The sequence below is a fragment of the Falco biarmicus genome, chromosome 2, assembly GCF_023638135.1.
Source record: "Falco biarmicus isolate bFalBia1 chromosome 2, bFalBia1.pri, whole genome shotgun sequence".
Classification (NCBI taxonomy): domain Eukaryota; kingdom Metazoa; phylum Chordata; class Aves; order Falconiformes; family Falconidae; genus Falco; species Falco biarmicus.
The window spans coordinates 29,702,392-29,726,748 of NC_079289.1; the positions used below are offsets into that span (position 1 = coordinate 29,702,392).

A 24,357-nucleotide genomic window follows, 5' to 3' on the forward strand; every position below is an offset into this window, starting at 1 on the left:
GCATTTCTTGACCTTTTTACCATGACAGGTATCCACTGATAATCTTGAGATTACTGAAGCTGACAGTTATCAAAATATAACCAGACTAACCCCAAAAGCTACAGTCCTAAATGTTTCACCCTCAAAGATGGGTTAATTTCCTAAGTTGTTTTGTTAAATACCCTGGATGACTAAAGATTAATACTTATTTTCCCCAAACACAGTCTGGATTTTGGACAGTTTGCTCAAGAACCATATTCCAAAGGAGCATTTAAAAGGAAAACAGAACATGAACCAGCTTTTTAAAAGTCTTGTAATCTCAGAACAAAGCACATTATTGATCTATTGATAAAACCAGCATTTACATTAGTTAAAAAAAAAAAAAAAAGTCAATCACTGTAAAGGAGACTTCTCTCCATTCACACTCCTTAAGAGAACATTAACAAAAATTAATGACAACACAAACCAATTAAAATTGATCATGGTTCTTACCCTGGTAACTTTTCACTAATGTCATCTTGTTGTAATCTTCTGATAAAATGAATTCCTGAGGGTAAGGAAAGAAAAAACAAAAGAAACAGTGCTTAGAGGTAGAAAGTGTTTTGGAGTGTTTTCATTTTAATTCATTACCAAGGTAAACTCTCCCTTCTTCTTCGCAACCACAGTCCCGTCTAATTTTTGCTAATTTTGAGTACCTTCATCTAAAAAACTAAAGTATTTCATTTTTTAAAGCTTCCTAAGAAACAACATCACTAGTGCTTCTGAACAGAATGGTGGAGATAAAAGAGGAACTATTAAAAAAAGAGGTCAAAAAAGCTGACAGAAATGACTGGCTATGAGCTGAGGTACCAGAAAATGAGAGACCTCAGGTCTGGCTCATAGCAAACACCTATTGCTTGGGACTGACTGCGCAGACACCTGCATGTGTACACAGCTATGTGTGCAGAAGCATGCACGTGTGTATACACATGTAGCCATGCATGTTTATACACCACACCCCAACCTGAACACTCAGAAAACTCAATAAAAAGGAGCCCCTTGAAGTTGCTTAGTCCAAACTAGGTACCAATAACCCATGATGGGAACACATTTCAGGTTTCTGTTGAGAAGTCTCTCAGTGCTTCAGACAAACAGGAGCTCTGACTTTTTCCCCACTTGATTTTATTCCACTATTGGTTAATACTTAATTTGGTGTCTCAGAAGCAGACGTTCTTCCTTTGCTACTGCTTCGTTGTGGCTAACAAGCAGTTGTGCGTGGGATGGAGAGTGGCTTAGCATAGGCTGTGGCTGCCTGGGGAGAGATGTGTGGTGTGACCAACCTGGCTTGCTTCTGCAAGGGAAGAGCACACTTATGGGGGGGCCTGGTGCTGCACTCCTGCTGCTTTGGTGCTACTGTTCAACCACCGATATGGCTTTTGCATGAGGAAATGATGAAAAGAGCAGCTAAAAGTCTGCACCGGAGCCTCAGCTCTTGGAAAAAAATCCCTGTCATTAAATTGACAGCACCTGGATGTCCCTGCCACTCATTTTGAAAAGAAGAATAGCTCAAAGCTGGGGAAACAGAATGGCCGCAACAAAACTCCTCCAACATCTCTCTCGAGGATACACTCAGGCAAAGGGTAGGCTCTGTGGCACCACCGCATGAATTAGCTTTCAAACTGCTGTCAGGTTTCTACATGTGTACACCACATACTTAGAGCAACACAAAGGAAAACTGAGGAGTGTAAAAACACATCACATTAATAATTTATAGCAAAATACACAGAAATTCCCTGAGCTAGTATACCTAGGGGATAGAAGTAGTAAAACTTAACTCATTTGATCGGAAATAGAGTGAAAAAAAATAAAAGAAACACTACAAACACAAGGTAAGTAAAATTGTAAAGCACAGAGTTGCAAAATGTTCATGTATAAACACTGCCAAACACATTGGGCAACAGTAGAGAAGACTGGACTTGAGCACCCTTACAGCCTACATTTAAGGCAAACCAAATGTTTAATGCAAGAGCATGAGAAGACATTCTAATCAGTGAAAAGCCAGTATTTACCCCCAGTTTCCCACCTGGAATTTTAAAAAAAGTCACTCTGCATTTTCTGTGTCATCACTGTGGGTAATCTGCATGGCTTTCCAGCACCAGGATTACCCTAACACATCATTGCTACTGCTTGGCACCAAAATGGGGAGGCTACAAGACCCATCTGTGGAACATCCAGAGATCTCAGCTTCCAAGAAAACAACTGTGAGTGATTTGACACAGCTATATATTTTGCTGTTTCTAGGTTTCTGTTCATAACTTAGTTATAACTAAGTTTTCTTGAATTGCTCATCTTCCTTTCCTTAATCTGCTCTACCTCCCATTAGCTTTCCCCAGCAGCTAAGGACTACAGCAGGGAGTGTTATTTAAACAGCAGTAACAAATCAATTAAGTCAGCTGGATTTCTATGCTAGGGTCACCTTAATTCTACAAACCACAGAACATTAAAAAGCTGCTATACCTCCCTAGCTACTTACAGGGAAGTGGTTTTCATTACCCACTGCCTGAAGAATACTAAACCACCACATGCAATGCTTTGCTACAAAGCCTACTTGAAGCAAGACCCTTTGCTATGAATGCTAACTTTCTGCTGTTAAAGAGAAAGGGCCTCAATTGCTGTGACACATGGTGGGAGAATATGTCTGCCTTTCCCACCAGTTTGATTGTCCCCAAGTTTGCCTGTGGTGGCACACAGATGCTGGTGACTTCAGGTGGGACGAAGAGCGTGGCTTGTATTCTCATTTTTCTTTGCATTTTATCCTTGATAAATTTGACATGGCCATTCTGTTCCACGATACGAACAGTCCCACAGTTTCGGTGGAAGTCTGAAAAGGCTTTTGAGTCTCTTCGTTATAATACAGTGAATCAAACAGAACTGCAGTTCATAAGGTTTACCCAAGTATTGATTAGCTCTGTATGCTTTAGTACGAACTACAGCTATGCACTATAAATACACCACTCCATCCAAGGAGATAAACAAATACAGGACAAAATAAACACAGCTCCAATTAATGTGAATCCCGGATATAATTTTTTCTTCCCTTACCTCCCCCTCGCCACCCCCCCCCCCCCCCCCCAAGTCTTCTTGCTTCTCATTTTCTTCTTTGAAAGCATATAATCTGTGATGCATTTTCTTGTTTCGCATTTTCTGATCTTTCTCTAGGTCTTTTACTCCCTGCTTACCTTTACACTGTCACGTGTTCTTCCATTGCACTCATCTTCTCAAGGCCAAATGTATTAGTTGCGTCAATAGACAGGTATTTTAGCACAGGGCACCTTGCTCAAGAAATTCATGCCCTGCTGCACATACATTGTGTCATCTGCACTACAAAACCACCGACTACATCTCCTTAACATTGTACCAGCAGACACTGTTGTTTGGGTTTTTTTTTTGTTTTTGGTTTGTTTTTTTTTTTATTCTTCCATACGTAGATGTTTTGCTCCTCTCAAAGCTGCTGGTGCCCAGTTCTCATTAGGCAGCTTTTTGGCTCTTGTTAATGAGCTAGGAAGTCTGAGGTCACCCACCCAGCTCAGTTGGTGCTTATTAACAGAACACAGAAAGATTTCAGAGTCCTGTATGAGCCCTTTTGCATAGGAGGGGCTGGGATCTAACAGAGTGCTAAGATTGGCAAAACCAAAATCCCTCCTTGCAGGGATTAAAACCATTTTTTCTGGCTCTGCTCTTCAGAGGTTCTTTTGGAGCTACTTGCTACCTTTTCTACCATACTGAAAACGTTAAGTGATTAGTCCTGACTGTTTCAGGTAAGCTTATTATTACAACAGTGGCTTGGTACCATGAAAGCCTTCACAAAGCATCTTAAGCATCTGAAAAGACTGTCCAATCTAGTACCCACTATTGCACAAAGACTCAGCTGCACCTTCACAGAGCACATCTCCTTCACTCTGAAACATACACACACCCCCACAAACTTCTCTTGAGCCCAAGACCTCTGTAAACCATCCTGGAAATACTATCAGCATCTTGTTTCAAGTTGCTCTTGTTAGGGCAAACAAAACCCATACTCAAGTGTGTGCCATTTCAGAGCCCTTGGCCATGGGGATAGCTGAGGTGGCTCAAGGTCTAAGGAAGACACATGCCTTTCCAGAGCTGCAGGTGGATGCCAAATGATGTATTCCAAAATAGCACGAGAGACCTCTGCTTTGGCAACTGAATCAATTTCTGAGAGTTAATCATCTTTATATACTACCCATTCACAACCTAGTTCCCACCCAGGGAATTTACACTCTGTACTCTGATAGATGATGCCACTTTGACAGCATGCTGCAGGTCTCCTTAAAGACTTGACTTCATCCTGTTAACACAAGTGACCAACAGCACTCTCAGGCCTTCCAGAGGACAAACTCACTTCAGAAATGCAAGAGAATGAAGACTTTTAAATCTACTGTTAGACCCTACATCCATGTCTGTTGCAAAGAAAGCTCTAGAAAATTATTACAGTGTTTTCACTTTATAAAGTAAAAAAAATGAGAGATGACCGACACCATCATGTAATTTTCTTGAAGGAAAAAATAATAAGTTTCCCACAGTGGTAGAGGCATACATCAGCAGGTAGAGCCTGACTCAGACTCAGGTATTCAAAGTATTGTTTATGGTCAAACCTGTAGACACCTGCAATATCAGATGATGTGGAAGATAAATTCCTCTTAATAAGTACCATCCCTGAGGAAGAATTCTGAAGGGATTATTCTGGTGCCCTGTTGTTCTTCTGGCCCTGCCTGAAGCATGTAACAGCTTCTAGACACAAGCACGGTCAGCGAAAAAGGTCAATTTAATTCAGCTTCAGCTACCTAAAAATTAAATTCTTCATTTAAATGACCCCAGAAAAGGGGAGAGAGACATCTGCAATTCTAAAAGAGTTTCTAGGGTAAGTAACATTGGTGTCTCCAAAGGAGATTAATCTCTCCTCTACTGGCTCCAGAACCTAATGATTAACTTTATCTAGGAAGCTAACATCCAGATGGATGAAATTAGGTGAGGAGTCTTGTCTGTGAAAGTCTCCTATCTTTTGCAAGTAATGGATTTTTCCTCTGTTTCTTCTTGTGGTATCTTGAGAGGCCTGCACCCATTAAAGCATGCTTTTCACCACTTCACAGCAAGGAATTTGTGACCATGATAAAGTCTTTTGGCATCCAAAAGGGACCTCAGGCAGTCTTTTAGACATGAAGTAACAGAAATGCCATTTCTTCTCAAAAAAGTTTCAAAGTGGAAAAAAAAAAAATCATAGAAGCTTTTTTTTCCTGCTTTTCAAGCAAAATGCTATACAGTGTTTTGCTTAAGAGAATGGTCTACTGTGCTGCACAAATATTTGTGCAGCCCTCATGTTGACGAGTTACAAAAGGTTGAAAATCTCTTCCTCTCTATAGAAGCAAAAACTGTCAACCTATTTCACAAGGAAAGGTGGCCATACAAGCTCACCTCATGGTGGTTTTGCAGGAACATCTGTGACAATAGCATTGCTGCCATCCTCAAAATGCACCATACACGATTTCCAAGGTGCCAGGCTTATAACCAAAATCCATAGAGTTTATAAACATTTCATGTAAAAGAAAAGGCAGTTCTACTTTCTTATCCCCATTTACATCTGCAAGCAAAAGCAGTACTCCCTTGTACTGCAAAAAGATTAGTTTGAGATTATGTGGCACTCCCACAAGTATTGTATCACCTTACAGCTCTTGCCAGGATTCTTTTTCTTCTACACAGTCAAAGTGAAGAGGCAGAATGATTTTCAGCATTTTTTTGGCCCTGCACTCAGTCTACGCAAGGGTGCTGGGCATTACCAGAAGTGCTAACATGGAACAGCTGACTAATTCCCAAATATTTCAAGCTACTCAAGTAAATTGCGTGTACTTTCCCTTTGAGGGCCACACAATTAAAAATCAGGGCACTAAGGTCACCTTGCTGCGGTAAGTTCCCTTATTCTGTAGCCAGCGTGCCCTGCTTGTATATTCCTCTGCTAAACTAATCATCATAGCTGTGCCCAGGAAGGAAAATTTATTCTTTCCTCCAGAGGGTAGTTGTAACCCACTTTGAAGTACCAGGGGATTTTCTCTTAATAGCCCAATATTGCTGAGATTTGAATAAGGGGCTACTCTTGCTCTTCTGGTTCCCACCTCCACCACTTCTTGTAGTACATGACAATTATGGCTTCTCTTACAAGCCTTAGTTTTGCCACAGAAGGAAACATTTCATCCAACTTCTGGAAGTTTGTGGAGCATATTTTCTGCACCATCCTCTACCACACAACTGTCTGCAGCTACAGGGACTAAATTAAGCAACAGAGACAAGACCTTCCCCTCTCCCATGTACTTGTATCCAGAAAACTGTGAAAAGCAAAGCCCAGCTTAGCAACAAACAATCCACTTTAGACATGCCAATATCTACCTGTAAGTACCCAAAGTCACATGTCGGTTTACCACCTGCATATCTCATTTACCTTCTTTAACTTCAGAATGGAAAATACTTGACTCCATTCAGGCTCAAGTACCCTCTGACTCTTCAAGGCAAAATTCCCTGAAGACAAAGGACACATCCCTTCCGTCCTGCCAGAGTATTTAAATACCTTATTCACAGTCGCCTTCACATGCCTCAAAGGCCTAGTGAAAACAAAAGTGCCTAGTAGGACTGGCAAATTACAGCTATTTCAGAGAGTGGGAAGGAGGGAATTTCAAAGGTGCAGAGAATTCTCTGGCAGCTGTCCCATCTCCTAGACACAAGAGGAGAAATCCCCTACAGGCACAAAAAATATCTCTGCTACTAGCAATTAATAGCTTTATAGGTTAAAACCTTCACATCTTTGATACAGCTTATGGGCAACAACTAAAAGGGTCACGCACCCTTTGCTATCTTGGCTTTAGTGCAGGCAGCTGCCCTTATGTAAAGCTGCAAACGTGCATTCGGTTATAAAGCATGTAAGGCAGAGACAACAGCAGTAAAAATCCGAAATGATGGCAATATGATCTTAAACTGGAAGAGGAGTCTATTGATGAAGCATAGATGAAAAATAGCTCTCTTGACCCATGACCCTTCCACAAAGTGATATGGCTCTTTACTCATCGTCCCACAAGAAAAATCCAATGAATAAGGTCAAATGCTACCCTCTGTCCCAGATCTAAGACAGACTCTTGTTTTAATACCCTGCTTCCTCTTTCCACACACATATCTCTCAGATATTCATGAATCAAATCTTTCAGCAACAGCACTGCCAGTTAGGAGCAACTCCTCAGATGGAGGTGAGAGGAAAACAAAATCTGAACCCTGAAGTTTGGAAAAGCAGCTAGATATGGAGCAGAAATCCACCTTCTGCCACCCAGAAGATGATTTTTTCCTCTTAGTGACTGCTTTCAGAAAACTTTAGTATGGTACGATTAACAAGGCACTCAAATTTAATAAAACAACAGCTGTTTTTTGGCATTGTTATTTTTAAGAGATACGCAAATTAAGACAGTTTGTTGAGATGCCTAATAAATACTGTAAACCCCATTCCATCCCTTTGTGGCAGTTGGCAGATTATTATGAATTTCATCCCATTGTCTACGCTACAGTTTCAGTTCCACTAGCAGTAAAAAGTCTATCTCCCAAACACTAGAAAAATACCTTCACCACATCACACATATACTTCTCAAAAGGGAAGCATTTCAACTAGAAATCTTTGGATGTACTTACTGAGATTGTACCATTGTCTAGACCTATGGACAGCCTTCTGGTTTCCGGGTTAAAAGACATGCATGAACATGGAGCTGAAAAAAATGAACATGTTGATGAAGTTAACAAAACTGCGATTCTCATTTTCTTGAAGTTCTGGAAAGCCTAAAACTAGTTAACATGCTTTATGATGCTATTCAGCATTTTGTCCCTTCCAATAGCAAGCATTAAAAGAAAGAAGTGCTCTTGCAATTCATTCAACCTTATCCTATTAGGACATGGAACAACGGCTATTTCTTGCTTCAGCTCCTTCATTTTTTCTTACTAGTTATCTGAAAACAGACATGTCATACAAGAAGAGTTGTGATGCTTTGATACAAGAGGCACCTGACATTTCAGTATAGATCTGAGAGATTACTTAGCTGAACAATTTAGCTTTTTCATGTGCCTGAACTTTACTGACAATAAAACACTATATTATGTCAGAGGCATATATGCATACACACCCTACACCCGCAGTAAGAAAGTTAACCTGTAGGAATCAACATATCAGCCAATATTAAGGACTGTAAGTTCCACTGCCCACTACTCCAGTTTCACAGCAGACAACACTGACAGTATCACATACTATGGCCAGAATAAAATATTTTATCAAAAATTAGCAGCTGTTCTATTATATCAATATTACTCTAATAAACACCAGGACATACTCTTAAATTGCACACACTGTCAGTCATACTATGCTCCTTCGAGGATCTGGCAGTGTCCGTATCAAAGGTAAACCCAGAATCTTCTTGCAAGAATTCAAGAGCTATGCTTGGTTTAATTAGGAAATTGTGAAGTTGCATCCAGAAGGCAGGGACTGTTTTTACTGCTCAACACAGCAGCATGCAGCTGGGAGTCCTGCTGTCCCAACAGAAACCTTCAGGAATTATTTTTCAGCAGCAATTGCCAACCACAGCTGGGGACAGGCATTCTTGCTCCTTCAGTAGTCATAAATGGTTTTTAAACCATATTCTTGCAATAAGTATAGAATAAAGTCAGATGTGCTTTTAGATCTGCTTTTTTCCCCCTCTTGATTTTTACTCTCCACTGTGATTACTCACAGTGGTTTTGTTACTAACAAGCTCGGAGTTCTCTCATGTGCAGTACTGTATATCTGGTATATTCTCAATTTGTGTAATGCCTTACCTCAGGTTAAACAGTCCATAGCTCAGCAAATCTTCCTCAATAGTTTAGCTGGCAGCAAGGCTATGTGAAGAAGAGGAAAGTCTATGCTGACTGCTTAACAAAACTTGTTCTACCTTCAGTATGGACTCCCCCTTGAAACACTTCCTAAAGGACAACCAACGGCCAGTAGAAAGCCTACCAGATCCACATCCAGGCAGGCACCTTGACTTACTTCTTTCCTGGAAGGGCTGACTGAATTAAATCAAAGAAAAGGTTTCGGTTCAAGGAGAGTGCCAGAAAGGAAACACATTACTATTAACAGTGACAAAATTGTTCTTTCCCATACCTCTGCCTCAGAAAAGGTAAACTGGAATCATCCCTTCGGGTGGTGGTGTGTTACTATTACATTGAGGCTTCTACTAGGGTTGTAGCAGAATGAGACAGTTGCAGGAAAAACAGACAGGAAAAAGCAATTCTAAGCAGAATAAACACCAAAACCTTTTAAAGGCACTTAATGCCAGAATGGGCATATTCTATGTATCTGCTTTCAAATGCTAGATACTGTGCATGCGTTGAAAGAGCTACGCGTAACTCTGAAGGCAATAAACAGCTTGCAGAGAAAAAAAAAGAAGCCTCAGGTATGCTTTTCCCAAATAGCATGTAACACTTCAGACACAAAAGGTGCAAGAAACTGCTTGACATGGGCTGATTATAAAAAGTCACTTCTAAATTCCAGACCTGTGTATACACAGTCATAGCAGTGTAAAGACACTGATTTTGCCGTAATCATTTTCCTAATGGAATTCTTCAGTAGCATGTGCTTTTGGAAAAACCATTATGTCAGCACTAAAATTACATCCACACTAGCTACGCTAATGTAGTTAAAGTGATGCCAGTTGTAACAAGACTGTAGCAGCTTACATTGTAGTGAAAATAAGATGACATTCAGATATTTAAGCACTTCAGCTCATTAAGAAGAGGGGAAGAAAAACGAAACAAAAACAAAACCCCCAACTCCTAAGCTTCTGAGATGTTTAAGATCCTTTTAAAATAATAGCCAGGAAAAATAACAGCACTCTGAGAGCCCTCTGCTCCAGTACCTAGCTATGATTTGGATTTCAAAATTGGGAAAAAGATTGATCTGAGCTACTACAGAGGACAGGCAGGGTATTTCTGATACAGAAGTCTGGCTGTAGTCTTCATCTTAAATACAGGGCAAATACACACTGATTTTAGCCTTCGGAAAATGAATTATGAAGGAAAAGCCCAATTACATACTTCATGCTCTTAACAGTGGGTCACCTCTATTTAGAGGCCGACAGAAGTAGAAAAGAAATACAAACTTTTTATCTGCAGTTTCAGGGACCCCCCTTTGAAGTTCCTAAAAGTGGCATAGTTTAAGACCGAAGGAGCAAGTTTTGCTTTGCAGTTTTTTTAGCCTCCTGTTCAAAGCAAAGTGTTAGCTATGAAAACCATCATAAGACAGACAACGTATTATCTGCCTCAGAGACTGGATACTCCACTGTTCCTCACTACAATAAATCCTTTACTCCCACATCTGCAAGGGGGTTTTGTTTGCTTGGGTTTGGGTCTTTCTGGGTGGCTTTTTTTTTGTTGTTGTTGGCAAAGCTTACTTCTTTGGCTACAATTCCTTACCTTTTCATAAATTTGAGTCTACTAAGTTGGTTTTTTTTCTCCTGTACAGACATTGCCCAAAAGTCACACATCTAACCATGGTTACTCATCTATAATCTGTGTTACATATGTGTAACCAAGGGTACACATCTAACCATGAGGAGGGTTAACATGCTTGTCAGAGGTCATTGTTAACACAGTTGAGACAATGCTGGTGTGAAGGAGACACATTAGCCAGGCTTCCAGCTTACCTAATTTGCCTTACTGATGATATAGCAATGTGTATAACACCCACAGCTCTTTCTTTCTTATGGGCTAGAGGAAATGGTAAAAAATGTGGCCACCATGTTGTCCAGAATTTTCCAACCACAGAAACACCATAGGCAGGCACAAAACTTTGTAACTGGGGAAAATTCACCTCTAAACAGCAACAAGTGTCTCTATGTGGAAGAGATCTACAATCTTTATCTTTTTTCCAGGTATTTAATAGGTTTTGTGCTCAGAACGCACCGATGGCCCCACTTAGGTGCGAAGCTTGACCAAAGCACATAGCTGACTCAGCCCAACTCCTCAACCTCCTCATCTCCCAGAGTACCCAGGATGCAAACTCAGTTATTATGGCTACCTGATATCAAATCATAAAACAGTGTAGGTCACGCACCACTGTAACCAAAGTCAGGTAATGCTAATGGGGTATCTGTAGGTGGGACTGCCACTCACAGGTTGCTAAGAAGCACAAAGAAGGCACCACTGTGCCTACTACATTTTTACACAGAGAACCTCTGGGCAGTCCTTGTTCTCTAAACAACAAAAACCAATACGAATCTGAAGCAGAGTACCATCAAAAGGTGATCCACACAGAAACAGACAAAACAGTCATTTCCAGTCAGGTACAGACTCGTGCAGAGGCTGACTCTGAGCCTTTCCTGTGATTTCCAAGCTTAAAACCACGGCTGATAACAAGATAACTGGCATTGCTCCAGTCATTATACCTGATCGTCCTTGAAGCTGGTGAATAACACAGCATAATTTTAATATCTCATGGCTCAAAAGCTTACCAGCCTTCCAAGTGAAGGAGCAGCGTCAGGTGTTCAAATTTATAAAGAAGCTTTAAAATAGTCCCCTTTGAGTGGATCTGGATCTACTCCATGATTTCCAGTGAAGCTGTTAGTACTGGCATTAATGCAGCCTTGTTAAGACCAGAGGAGGACCTAACAAGATTTTAAGATGCAAATCTATGCAAAAACACCATATGAAAAAGAAACGCATCAATACCAAACTGCTAAAATAGCTATTTCATAACAGTTTAACTGGGGAAAGCAAACCTTTTAGGACAAGTCAAGGGAACTCAGACTACTGCTAGTGATCATGACAGAGCTCCACAGACTGCCACATCATCAGCTAGTTTCCAATAACTTTCTGTGCAAAATCTTTAGCAGAAAGTACCTTTGAGGCTTGACATATTCTTATGAGCTAGTCCACCACCAAACAAAGAAGAGAGATCCTCCTCTCTACCAAATGAACGCTTTCTTAAAGCGGGCAAACACCACGGCCATTCTAGGGTCCCAAGCTGGTGGTGTTGTGGTACTAAAACTAATATCTATTAAATTTTACATATAATGGAGACAGATGTCCCTTCCAAATCTAGTTATCTTAGCTTAAAATAATTTTTTTCTCCAGGCAGTTATGAATACCTTGATGGGACTTGATAAATGCCCCCCAGTCTGTGGGTTCAAGGTCAGCTTCATAAGTTTTCCAAAGACAAGCTAACCCAGCACATCTGAAACTGATAGGGGAGCATCAGCGTACCCCTGCTGCTGGTGACCTGCACAGTTATACTCCTGCGCTCAACGCAGGAGTTACAACAAACAGCTAGGGCCCGTGATTTCTTCAATTGCCTCTTGAAAAAATGGACATTGATCTGCCGTTTCTTTTAAAGCACAATCACTCTTTTTGGGAGAGGAGACATACAGCAGATCATTCTGGAGGGATCCATCAGGGAGATTTGGTTTTCCACATTTAATTGCACAGGTAAAATGATTCTGCTTTTTCACTGGAGGAGCTGCCTTTCCCGTTTAGTGTCCTTTCTATCATATTAGCTGCCGCAGGATATTAGGTTCTCACCAAATAAAAACATTTACCATTGCACTCTAATGGACGGAGCACATGCAGTAAGAAGGGCAGAGTGATTTATACTGGAGACTTACAAAGCTTTATGGACTCCATTGTTGGCAGAATGCAAGACTACATTTTGAGCTCCCACATTTCTTAATCTATGTTTGCATTAAATGCTCATCCCTTACTAGCATATCTGCATCCTTTTGCTGCCGTAATCCCTGATGGCTCTCAGAAGCACTAGCATGCAACTTGGTAAAGCTTTGCACAGACCAAGAGGATTGTTCAAGAATATTTAATATGGAATGGTAAGCTTGAAGCTTCATGTTTATGACCATTTGCATCAAAACCAGAAAAAGCCATACAGCAAATGCAGAGCAGATAGCAAACATCTCCTTATACTTACATGGCATTGCATGGTATATGCTGGGCCAGTACTGACCACTGTCTCTCTTCAGCCAGACACGAACTGTTCTACAAAAGACAAAATACAACACACACGTGAGAAAGAATGAAAAAGTACCCATGAATGAAAACAAAGCGGTAACGATGAATGCACAAGACCTTCAAAATTAAATTATTTTGCTGAGAGGGAAAATAGAGATGCAAACTCCTACAGCAACCTTATATATCAACCTCAGATTAACCTCTGTAAGGCGATGAGGGTAGCCCATTCCTTGGTTCCATGCAGTACTCAACACCTTGGCTGAACACATCACAACAGTATTTGGAAACTGCTATGGCTTTTTGTTCTTTGCTTTCCCAAGGACTGGAACATGACTGTTCATTCAACACCTCACATGAGGATTTGGGACACTAAGTAACCCAGGAAAGCACTCCTGTACCAGCCCACCCAGTTCCCCTGCTGTCAGGGCAGGCCTTGGTCTATCTGCTGCGTGTTGTTTTCATTGTTCTGCTTCAGGAAAAGCTCTAAGCAAAGGAATGAAGTTCTGAGATGTTCAGCTTCTGTTTACTAAGATTACGTCAATTTGTGCCAACAATGAGCTGTTCAGCTTCAGGACCTTCCCACTCCTCAGTGCTTTCATAGTGGGCTCAGTGCCCATTGAGCAGCAGGCTGAAGAAGTCAAATTCTTATCCTTCTCTGAAGGGCATGATCAAGGCAACAGACAGCCTTTCAGTCCTCCTCTGCCCATCCGTTTAGAGTTCCTCATCCTCAAATAGAAGGCATGTAGAACCACACAGTGCTCCTCACAACCACATCATACTGGCAGCATCCTGTCACTCAGTCCATGCTCTTCACACACTTGAGACGCTTGGTTGCATGTTTCCTGAGCAGAGGCTCCGGACTGATGTACCATCTGGGTCATTAAATATTTATTATTTCAGTCCTCATTGCCATTCGCTTGTTTTGATCCAATATCTGAAGCCTCTTTCTAACTGAAGCTCCCTCTTTAGTTCTTCGGGCAATTTCATTAAGGCATGCCTAGTAACAGTGTCATCAGTTAAAGCAGCGGGCAACCAGTAATCTCCTGCTTGTTCCTGCATAGCCCACTATCCTCTCACTTACAGCCAATTTGTACCTGCCTTATTGTTCCTCAAATCCTTACCACCCCCAGTTTTAACTAGTAAACTCTCCATATAATAGCATATCTCATGCTTTACTGATTTGCACCAATTGCATTAACCTTCTCTAGAAAATTTAGTTATCCAAAATAGCATTGTATTAGTGTAGCACAACAGATTTTAACCCATCACCCACCTGATTTAGTCTTTTCCACCCATGTTAGTATGCAATAGTAGATACAAGAGGGATCCAAAAAAACTATTGTTAAACATAACCCTTATTTTCCTGTAGCAAATCTATATTTTGTACATGAGAATATTAAGGAAAAAAAAACCAAGCGAGAATGTCTCATTCCAGTTCATGAAACATGTGGAAATATAGCTTGATGAGAAGACTACATGGACATTCCTTCCATTACCTCATTGTCAGGGAAAAGCAGATTTCAGCCAGTAAAAGTTTAGGACAAATTGATAATAAAATGGAATATAAATTGATCTAAGATACTACATACACAAATAGAGTCTGAACAGAGATGCCATGCAATACAATAAAGCAACTCAAATCTGTCCTCAAACTTCAAGCTAAGGGCTGCACCGCTATGTGTTCCTGAATTGCATATATCTAAAATCAGGTTTCTACTCATCCTGCCCTTCATCCGAACTCATTTTTCAACAAATAGTTTGGAGACCTGCATATCTGGGCACTACACAACCTGCATTTTAGCAATGTCTCATGTGTATAATTTGACACAGCAAGTTGCTCTGAGAACTAACATTTCACTAGGTCAACAAGTCCCACAGTTAGAAAGCTCCCACAAATTATTCAAGTGACAAAATTCAGTATTAATTACCTCCTAAGTCTAATGGCCTTTCTGCAACATCAGCAGCTCTTTCGCAGATCTGAAGCAAAATCACTGATAATTTATAAGGGATAATTCATCAGCTGGTAATAACACTACTGTATTTTTCATAGCAAGAAGGCAAAACCTTTCTGTCATTTCTCATTACAGCCAACCATAACTATTGTCAGAGCAGCACTCTGTGTGTGGACCACATCACAAGTCTGGGAAGATGTCCACAGCCACGGGGCTGTACGCCAGGTTTGGAACAGGGTCCAAAGGTTTTGGGTCCACCTTTGCTGAGAAGGTTGCCACTGTAATTCTGGAAGCAGATCAGCCACTCTGTTTCCCAAACAGGCAACTGTTTATCCTTAACAAGTGAAGTTATCATGGGAATGAATGAATGTGCACAAAAAAATAATGGGATTAATCACAGGGAGCTGAAATAATATGGAACAACTCTGAGGAGATACACCAATATCCTGTGAGAGACTCTTCTTTCTTGACCACCCCAATCTATACATTCAGCGTTACTGGTTTCAAAACTCCCAGGCTTCAACAAGATTGTCTCTTTTCTCCACTTTAAGGCTCTGCTAAATAATACCTCCAGCACAACATCTTACAGATAGTTCAGCTTGTTAAAAAAAGGACTATATACAAAAAAAGATCTTTCTAAAGCTGGAAGAAATAATAATCAATTTATTTGCAAAAATGGCAATAATTTGGATGCCTTGGGTTTTTTCTGTTGCTGTTTTTTTTAACTGTAACCACTGTGAGCTTACTAATGAATTTGATAATTAAGTCAATGTTAAGACTGTTAGATGAATGATATTGAAGCAAAAAATATTTTCTGCTGAAGCTTATAAAAAAAACCCAACCAAACAACCAACCACACACACAAAACCAAAATCCACCAAAAAACTGGTAGAAGTTCCTAGTTAAGAATGAAACTACTTCTACTAGCATAGGCCCCTTCTGTACATACATAGTATGCTCATTTCTTTACATAGTCAAATATATTCCCATTCAATGACTAATTCATGCAAAATGAGAAACAAAGCATTCCAAGAATGAAAAGACTATGAAAAGATGTTATCTAACTCTTAAGATGTGCAAAAGGGAACATAACCAGCAAGTCAGTTCATGTAACTCATTACAAAAACACTTATCTCCCCAGTAAATCATTTTAAATAAAGCAAAACAAAAGATCTTGTAGACAATTTATTTTAAAATTAAGGACAATTATTATGCATATCTTTAAAAGAAGCATTTAAAAGTTTTGTTAAGCATTATAATGGAATTCCAGTATCTATGTATAAGCTGATGTAAAAGAGTAAAAATTCTTCCTTGTATCAGAAAATGATGCCTTGTGATTTTCTTTTTTTTAAGATCACTGGATTAGATAAGGCATTTTATTGAAAGAAGAAAAACTGACCTCAGTTCATTACACTTTTCTGGTTAACTTTTTCTCAAAGTAGATTCGGGCTAAACAACAAACTGCACCAACTGAACCTGGGAGAAGCCAAACGTTCTTGGAAAAGTGTCTTTTTTTCCAGCTGCAGTTCTGCACATTCTTGTATACTTCTTAACACAATACTACCCACTAGACGTGAAACCCAGAGCTTCTGAAGCTTTTAAAGAATGCAAAGAAAAAAACCAAGCATGAATGAAAATAAGCTTTTTAAGGATATATAGCACAATGAGTATTTGCTGGTTGCATGGTTACTGGACTTAAACACAGCACCCACCCAGGGCAGGATCCATTCTTCAACTGCTCTAGAGTGATTCAGTTGGCATCACCATGGAAATGAGTTGTCCCTTCATTTCGTTACCAGTGAATCGCCTTGGAAAGATTTTTAGAATCTGTCAAATCAATGGATACTCTTCTAGTCTTTTCATAACAGAGATGATTTATTTTTAAATGAGACAGGCTATAGAGAAATAGTTCTGCCATACAACAGGCAGGCTGTATCTTCATATATAATAAAATATATTCATATAAACCCCATATTTTAAAATAAAAATTGGTTCTCTCTGTTATGCTCAAGAGTATATGACAGCTCTGGTTGTACCAGCAGGTCTCAAACGTACTGCTGTGCTGTGCATGTATGCAGGATCTGAGCATTACTGCTCACGGAGCTGTAAACGGTAGCACATCCACCCCAGGATGGCAGCTCTGCACTTCATCCTCTATAGAAACGTATTCAATCAGTGGTACATGCCATGGTATTTTCTTTCTGATAAAGCTGTTTTGCTCATACAAATCCTAGCTTATGCATTTAGGTTGCAGTGTGCTCCATGAAAGTCTGCACCATGCTGCGGGGCTGGATGCAAGCTTCTCTACTCAAATCCCTAGTCTGGCCTGAGTAGCCATCTCACTGCAGGAAAACTCAGCATCACTTGGAGTTGTGGAGTTGAGTCTCTGTGACTGACTCATAGGCAGGGGCTCTTGACTTTTCTCCTTGGTGCCTTGCATGAAATTAAGGTAAAAGGTAAATACTGGTGTTGCATACAGGACAGGCATATTAGACATATCTAAGCACTGTCCCAAGATGCTTGCATGTTGCAATACCATGAACTCTGTTGTAGGGAGATCCAACACCATCATTACCCTGAGAAACAAGTTATCCCTATTCCACTCCACTTCTCCAGAATATCCATAAAACCATCAGTTCTGGTTGTACAGTTTGAGTGAAGAAATCAGCTATATCAGTTTCCCATAACAGATCCCTCCTCTCCTGTTTGTGAATGTTTTCCTTCCTCACTCCTGCCTTTAACATTTCTCTTTGCTGAGACGCACTTGTGTAACACACTATCGCCTTCATGCCCCAGGCATACATATCATGCAAGCTGTGTAACAGAGCAGAGGTAACCCTCAACACACACAGTCGACTACAATATTTTGTCAGTATTCTTGAGCTTCAGAAGATTGTTAAATGGAATTTTAACATACTTTTAATTATTTTTTATACCTTGGACCATATATTGTGGGTGTTTTTGAACTCCTGCCTTGCTGAGGGACCATGAGGGGTAAGCACCAAACCCAGTACAAGGTGCGAAGTTTTTTTTTTCCTATTTGTAGTGAGCATCCAATACATAAATTTCCATCTGTCACTTTCTAAAGTCATATAAGGCTCATCCAGACATCAACACCTGCCCTGTGCACATTAATGCTCCTTGCAAAAGGGAGACAGGTTATCAATGCAAATGACATTAGGGGATGTTTTTCTTTTTAACCATTTAACCATGTACTGGCAGCTGTTCTAACCACAGAACTGATTTAACACAGTTACAGAACAGTTTGCAAATCCCAAAAGGAAGAAACTAAACTATTCTGGAAAAGTCTTTAAAATGCTCATCTAGCTATTTAATTGACAGAAGAAAGGAAGAGAGATTAGGATACTACTACATCCAGGGTCAGTGCAACTTGTGAGGTTTCAAGCATACCTAATGGAGAATTAGCACATATTCTCACCATGAATATACTGAAGTCCCCTTTAGTGTTGAAACAAAAAAAATTTAAAACTCCACGACTTCCTAAATACCCAATAATAGACAACTTAGAAGTATTCAAAAGCCATGTATCTCTGGAAACTAAATATCTGCATTGAAAACAGCAAAAGCTTTATTTTCTGTCATTAATAAACATGACAATAGCAGTATTTTAAGTCCAAGTACAGCACTGAGGGTTCCACTGTCTCTAACAGAGAGACATTGTCATTAGAAGTAGGATAAGGAAAACTATTTAACAGCTGCATTAAAGATATTACAGTACTATAAACCCTCCAACTTCTCCAGGGACTTCTGTGGGCAAGAGATGTGAAGAGATTCCAGCTCCCACCAATTAATGACATGAGCTGCTACTGGGATTTTCTGAAAGAATAAAAGATCTTTCATGTTTAGTGTCAGCTCATGAACCACTGCCAGTGTACTGGAATCAGCGATGAGGAGTTTCATTTCTTTGATAAATTTGGAAAGAAAATATATGAAAGCAAAAGTCAAAACCAAAAGTGATTTCTGAGCCAGACTGTGTTTCAGGGAAAACAAAAAGAAGTTGAATCGCAGAGTGGCAAAAGCTCAGGCACCAAGAAGACTTCATCTAACAGGTTCTCATCCTATATCCTCCTGAAAAACAAAACAAACCAAAAACCAACCCAACCCAAACCCCCGACACTTCTACACCACCTCCCCCCAAACCCAACCCCAAAGACCCAGGGAAGTGCATGATTGTGTCTCTCAGGCTCACCCACACTAGTCCCCACAAGATTCGTCACAAATTCTGACAAGAGGGTTCTGCATAAACCCTACGATTTTGGGGCACATGCCAGGTTCTACCTCATTTTCACTGGTTTTGATGAACGAATGTACTTTTTAAACCAAACTATTCAAAGGCTCACTCACTGGAGCCTTTCCAAGACTATGAGACAGTGTACAGCTATATATCGCTGTAGATCTCTTCTAAGTTCTTTTATATTACAAAAGGGCAGGTTCTATTTCTGAAATGAAGCGCAAAAGCTGCTAGTTCAGGAAAGGGGGACAATGCGTGGGGAACAGATTAAGGGGTTTTGAAGAACAGGCTTTTCTTCAGAGCAGTTTTACAGAGATTCTCTCCTAGTATTGGTTACATTTGTAGATGATACAGTATATTCATTGTAACTTCGGTCTGCAACTCAAGCATTGGGCTTCCTATAAAATAAAAGCCTTTTAATCAATAATTGCACTTCATTCTGTGTGCCTCAAGCCCTGTGACAAAGCCATAGAAGCAGTAAGGTCTGACTTCAAGAGGAAGCTGGGCAACCTCCCAACAGCCAACACCTTTGATATTCTACTGCTGTACCCGAAACACTGCTACCATTGCTGTCAGTCCGGCAACCTTCATGCACAAAGCTCAGAAGCACCAGGGAAACATGATCATTGCAAGGGAGATGAACCAAGTAACGGCTGCATGCAGCCCTAGACGTGTACAGCACAGGGAGTGCACCGAAATCTATGTGGAGGCAGCTGGATCTGGCAGCAGTACCTCGGGCACCAACCGTGTAGGGGAAAGGAGTCTGATGAGTCCTTGAACGCTCAAGTGCACTGTCAGTCCCACCCTAGTGGCATTTATATGCACTTGTCAATCCAAGTGATATAAACCACCACTGCTTTGATTTTATACATGTCCGGGCTAGCAGAGAATGCTTTAGGTGAAGTTCACCACTACAGCAATCTCCATGATAATGATCTACACAGCGCTTTTATCAACCCATGACTGACAGAAGTCCAGGACATCTCATTTCTACTTCTGCCACACAACAGTGATGCCAGATGCAGAATTTACAATGCAGGCACGCACCTGATGCTGAACAAGGACCTCAGGAGCAACTCTGCAGTCTGGTGTAAAGAGGAGAGTAGGGGAGAAATGCACAAGGGGCTTCACACATGGACTTTTTTGACCATTAGCTGGTGGCAATGAATCTGCCTTCTGCTATCTTTAATGTTCTTCCTTATGAAATCTAAAGTCTTATTTGCTCTCTTTAATAATCCTCCCCTGTGAATGTCTCTTGCCCCATCCACTCTCAAGGGTCACTACTATAGTCACTTGCCATGGACCCCAGCAAGACCCTGGATCCTACAAAAATTAAAGTATATATATAATATATTTTGATCATGAATAATCTTATATTTTGACCCAACATCTCCGGAGAAAGAGGGAATGAGCTACTGAAGTGCTGTGCAAACCAAGCTCAGAGGTTAATGGTCTCACAGAGCACTTTACTAGTTACTTTCTGCTTAGGAGGAAGGTGGTGGAAAAGTCTTGGAATGAAGCTAGTGCGAAGGTCCATGCGGAAGAAACTGAAGACTTGAAGTACAGTACACTTGCCACCTATCTTCATAAAAAACATTGCACAAAACCGTATGCCAAGCAGGCAGGCAGACTGAAAGGCAGGAATTTTTTCACACAAAGCTTAGACAACAGCCTAACTCAAACCATGCTTTATATTTCCACATTTAACTCATCCCATTGTAAACTAAATGCAAATGCATATTGCATAACAAGGAAAATGTCAAAGTTTAGTAGGTTATATGCAGCTATAGAATTGCATGGGTTTGTCATTGAAAAACTGTTATAACCATCAATAGCACTTAGACCTAAGAGAAAGGGACACCACTTCATTTAACACAGTTTTGGTTTACATAGGAGGCTTTTGGGGTATTTCAGGGGAAGTGACTAGAAAACAAAGATTCACAGGAGACAATCTTGGGAGAAACCGATTTTTATGACTCAAAAAACATTGATAGCAACACGACAGTTTTACTACTCAGCTGTGAAACAGTTTCCACCCATTTTTCAGTCTTCTGGACAATGAGCAATGCAGTTCAGTGATTTTTCCAGTTACCCAAGCACATATGCCTGGAAGCAGTGTACGCTCTGCTGTTGATGCACTGAAACAAAATCAGTTTCTGACCAGTTTCCACTGCAGAAACTTCAGGCAAGTAAAGAAAGATCCAAAAAAACCTGAACGAGAAGTCACAGCCACAGAAAAATATTGTTACCTTGAGGCTACTAGTACAAGGTTCAGAGAGCTGAGTTGCCTCAGGTCTTCAGCAGCTCCACAAAAGCACCATGTGTCATATGAAGTAGTGCAGCGACTACACCATATTCCAACATAAGTGCTGTCAGGAAGCTAATATCTACAAATGGAGGCAAATGCAGAGCTGGAGTTCTCAGTGAGCACCAGCCTACAGCTTTAGAAATTATTAAACAACAAGTGTTATATCACACCAGAATTTTCTTCAAGCAAAGTTTCAAAACTAACTTCCTCATTAAAATCTGTGCATCGATCTTCCTTACAGAGCTTTGGGGTAACAAAAAGATCTTTATCTCTCCCTCTTACCCACAGCCCTTCCCCCATCTGCACCCTACAAAACTACTTCCCTTCCAGAACAGATGCTGTTTCAGTGCTTCTTGTACTGATCGATTCCCATTTGCATTCAGGAAGCATAAACACTCAACCTTTTGAAGGTAATCACATTGGATGATTTAATTATTGCAATCCAATTACTTTCACCTCCTTCCCACATTCAAACGTTTCGGGAATAGAAGTTATTAGAAAGATCCTCATTAGATTAAAGCACAGGCCTGCTATGCAATAAGTGACTCAGTTGAACCACTCTAAAAATACCTAGCAGATACATGATTTGCAAGAAAGCAACCTGCTCCCCTCTAAGTTGTCCGTGTAGCAAAGGCAAAGAACGAGAAAGCAGCAGCTCTCACCAGCCCACTTCCAGCTGCCCAGCAGGAACATCTGTCCAGCAGAACACTTCTTTTTCTTTTTCCCAAGCTGCTATGAGCTATCAATTAAATTAGTGGTCACTGTTAAGTTACACATACTTCACTGCATAAAAATGATTACACAACAGAAAAACAGTAAGCTTATGCTTTTGAATCAATGAAGTGAATGCTGGACATATGCATTTTCAATACACATACCACCAGCATGACATTTCTAAGAAATTATATTGATATATAGGTTAATTTACAGGAAAAGATTGATACTTGATCCCAAGCACTAAATTAAGCCCCTAGCTGGAATTTACAACAAATACAAGTTTTAGTATGCTGGAGTAGAAAGAACTTCCTCACTTTTACTCTTCTTTCTCATTCTGCTCCAAAATGATACCACAGCATCAGTAAGAAAACAGCACAGCACTTGGGCAGAGGAATGAATGCAGAAGGAAAAGGTTTGCAAGCAATAAAGGAATATGGAGGAAGACGAGAGATCCTGTCTCAAACAGTAATACCCTTAGGCCTCTATTTTTCATATAAATGTTTTCCTTGGTTAACTATACAGTGCAGTATCTAGTAAATTATGCCTTTACTGTGGGGGAAGGAACCTACATTTCCACATCCATAGGATGATGCTCTCTCTCAGCATTTTAATTTCTGGATGCAAGTCATCTGCATTATCCATCACAAAAGACTAAATTAAATCATTAACTACTTCACTGCTTCTTGGAGGCGATTTGATGTATTAGAGTATTTATTGCAGATACTTGAGAATCCTACTGTAAGGAAAATAGGGTCCTAGCTGTGAAAAGACAAGAGCACACACAACCTGTAAAAGTGTTATTTTCCCCTGACAGTGTATTTTATCACATTCAGTCAGAAAGCACTTAACGTTTAATTCATACTACACAAAGATGTATGGGAAAACTTGTGTTTCTTGGATTTTGAGAAGAGCATCAATCATGTCCTGATGCAAATGAATGCCTTTCCAAGCAAACAGCTGTTATGTCCTAACATCCATACAGTTCCCATAAAGCTGAGACATAACAAATTGCACATTTGTGTCACTATATGAGATTTCACTTTATTAATTGTTTCTCTGTCTGGTTTTATTCTTTGAGAAAAAAACCCACAAAACCAAAAAACCCAAACTCAAGCCAAACCCCAGCCCTCATACCTGTATGGTATAGTTAAGTTCCTTAGCCAATAAATACGACAATCAGCTGGCCACATGCAGCTGCAGATGCTGAAGGCTTACTGGAACACCCACTCTAAGAACAGATAGGCTTTTGTTTTTCAAATACTGATGAACACTGTTTTTCCAGAGATGGCAAACACATCTACTTGGAATATATTAGCATGCTCTGCACCACACCAAGATGCCTCTGGAAATGATCTCCTTGAGGCATCAAGCGCCTTCTGCAGAGAAGTCCCATTTCCAGTTACTCCAGTTTACCAGTGAACTTGAACAGTGATTCACGGGTGATAAAACGTTCCCCTCAGCTTTTCTGCTCATTGTTGTTTTCCTCTCAGGGCAGCCTGACTCAGAGATATTTTCACTGTTCTTGCACAAACCCAACTCCTACCCGTTTTGCTCTGCTAGAGGAGGCAAGGGGCTCTGTTGCTCTGACCCAGAAGGGCAACTTTGGCTGGGGTGTCACAGTACTCTCTCTGGGAAGGAAAGCAGCAAGCCCAGCAGCTTTAGTGCCCGCAAAATGGGATGGAGAAAGCAGGGCAAAGCAATGCAAACCTAACACCATCCTGAAAGGTTTGTTCTTCAGCTGCAAAGGACTGCAGCCCTGAAGGGCCTTGCCAGGGTTTCTCAGATTTCTTCTTATCACACATACTGAGGAGTGCCTAGTGAGGTGCCAGCAAAGCCCAAACCTCTGACTCTGTAATTTAGAGGTGATCTGGCATTTCAAGGGCTTACAAGACAGTTTGTCACCTCTGCATTCCAGTGGGGAATTGCCTAAGGAGATGGAAATCAACACAAGTGAATAGAAACTGTCTTCAAACCTGTATTGCAAGACTGAACATCATATCCTAAACTTTAAATTTTATTATTAAAAAAAATCCACCTCAAACATACAGTGCCTCTTCACATCACCTTGTTACAGCTTTCCCATT

The 24,357-nt window shown here is 40.4% G+C and overlaps 1 protein-coding gene and 1 long non-coding RNA gene across 2 annotated transcripts in view; one reads left to right on the top strand and one right to left on the bottom strand.

The window, feature by feature from the left end:
* WDFY2 (WD repeat and FYVE domain containing 2) overlaps positions 1-24,357 on the bottom strand; it is a 68,336-nt gene that overhangs the window by 21,419 nt on the left and 22,560 nt on the right. The window contains exons 2-4 of the mRNA XM_056327585.1: positions 13,004-13,071; positions 7,699-7,772; positions 472-526 (exon numbers count right to left, since the gene is read on the bottom strand). Of these exons, the coding sequence (XP_056183560.1) occupies positions 472-526; positions 7,699-7,772; positions 13,004-13,071 (197 nt within the window). The remainder of the gene's footprint in view (positions 1-471; positions 527-7,698; positions 7,773-13,003; positions 13,072-24,357) is intronic.
* Positions 1,916-24,357, top strand: part of LOC130144227 (uncharacterized) — a 38,913-nt gene continuing 16,471 nt past the window's right edge. Inside the window, exon 1 of the long non-coding RNA XR_008820057.1 lies at positions 1,916-2,219. This is a non-coding gene — a long non-coding RNA (uncharacterized LOC130144227). The remainder of the gene's footprint in view (positions 2,220-24,357) is intronic.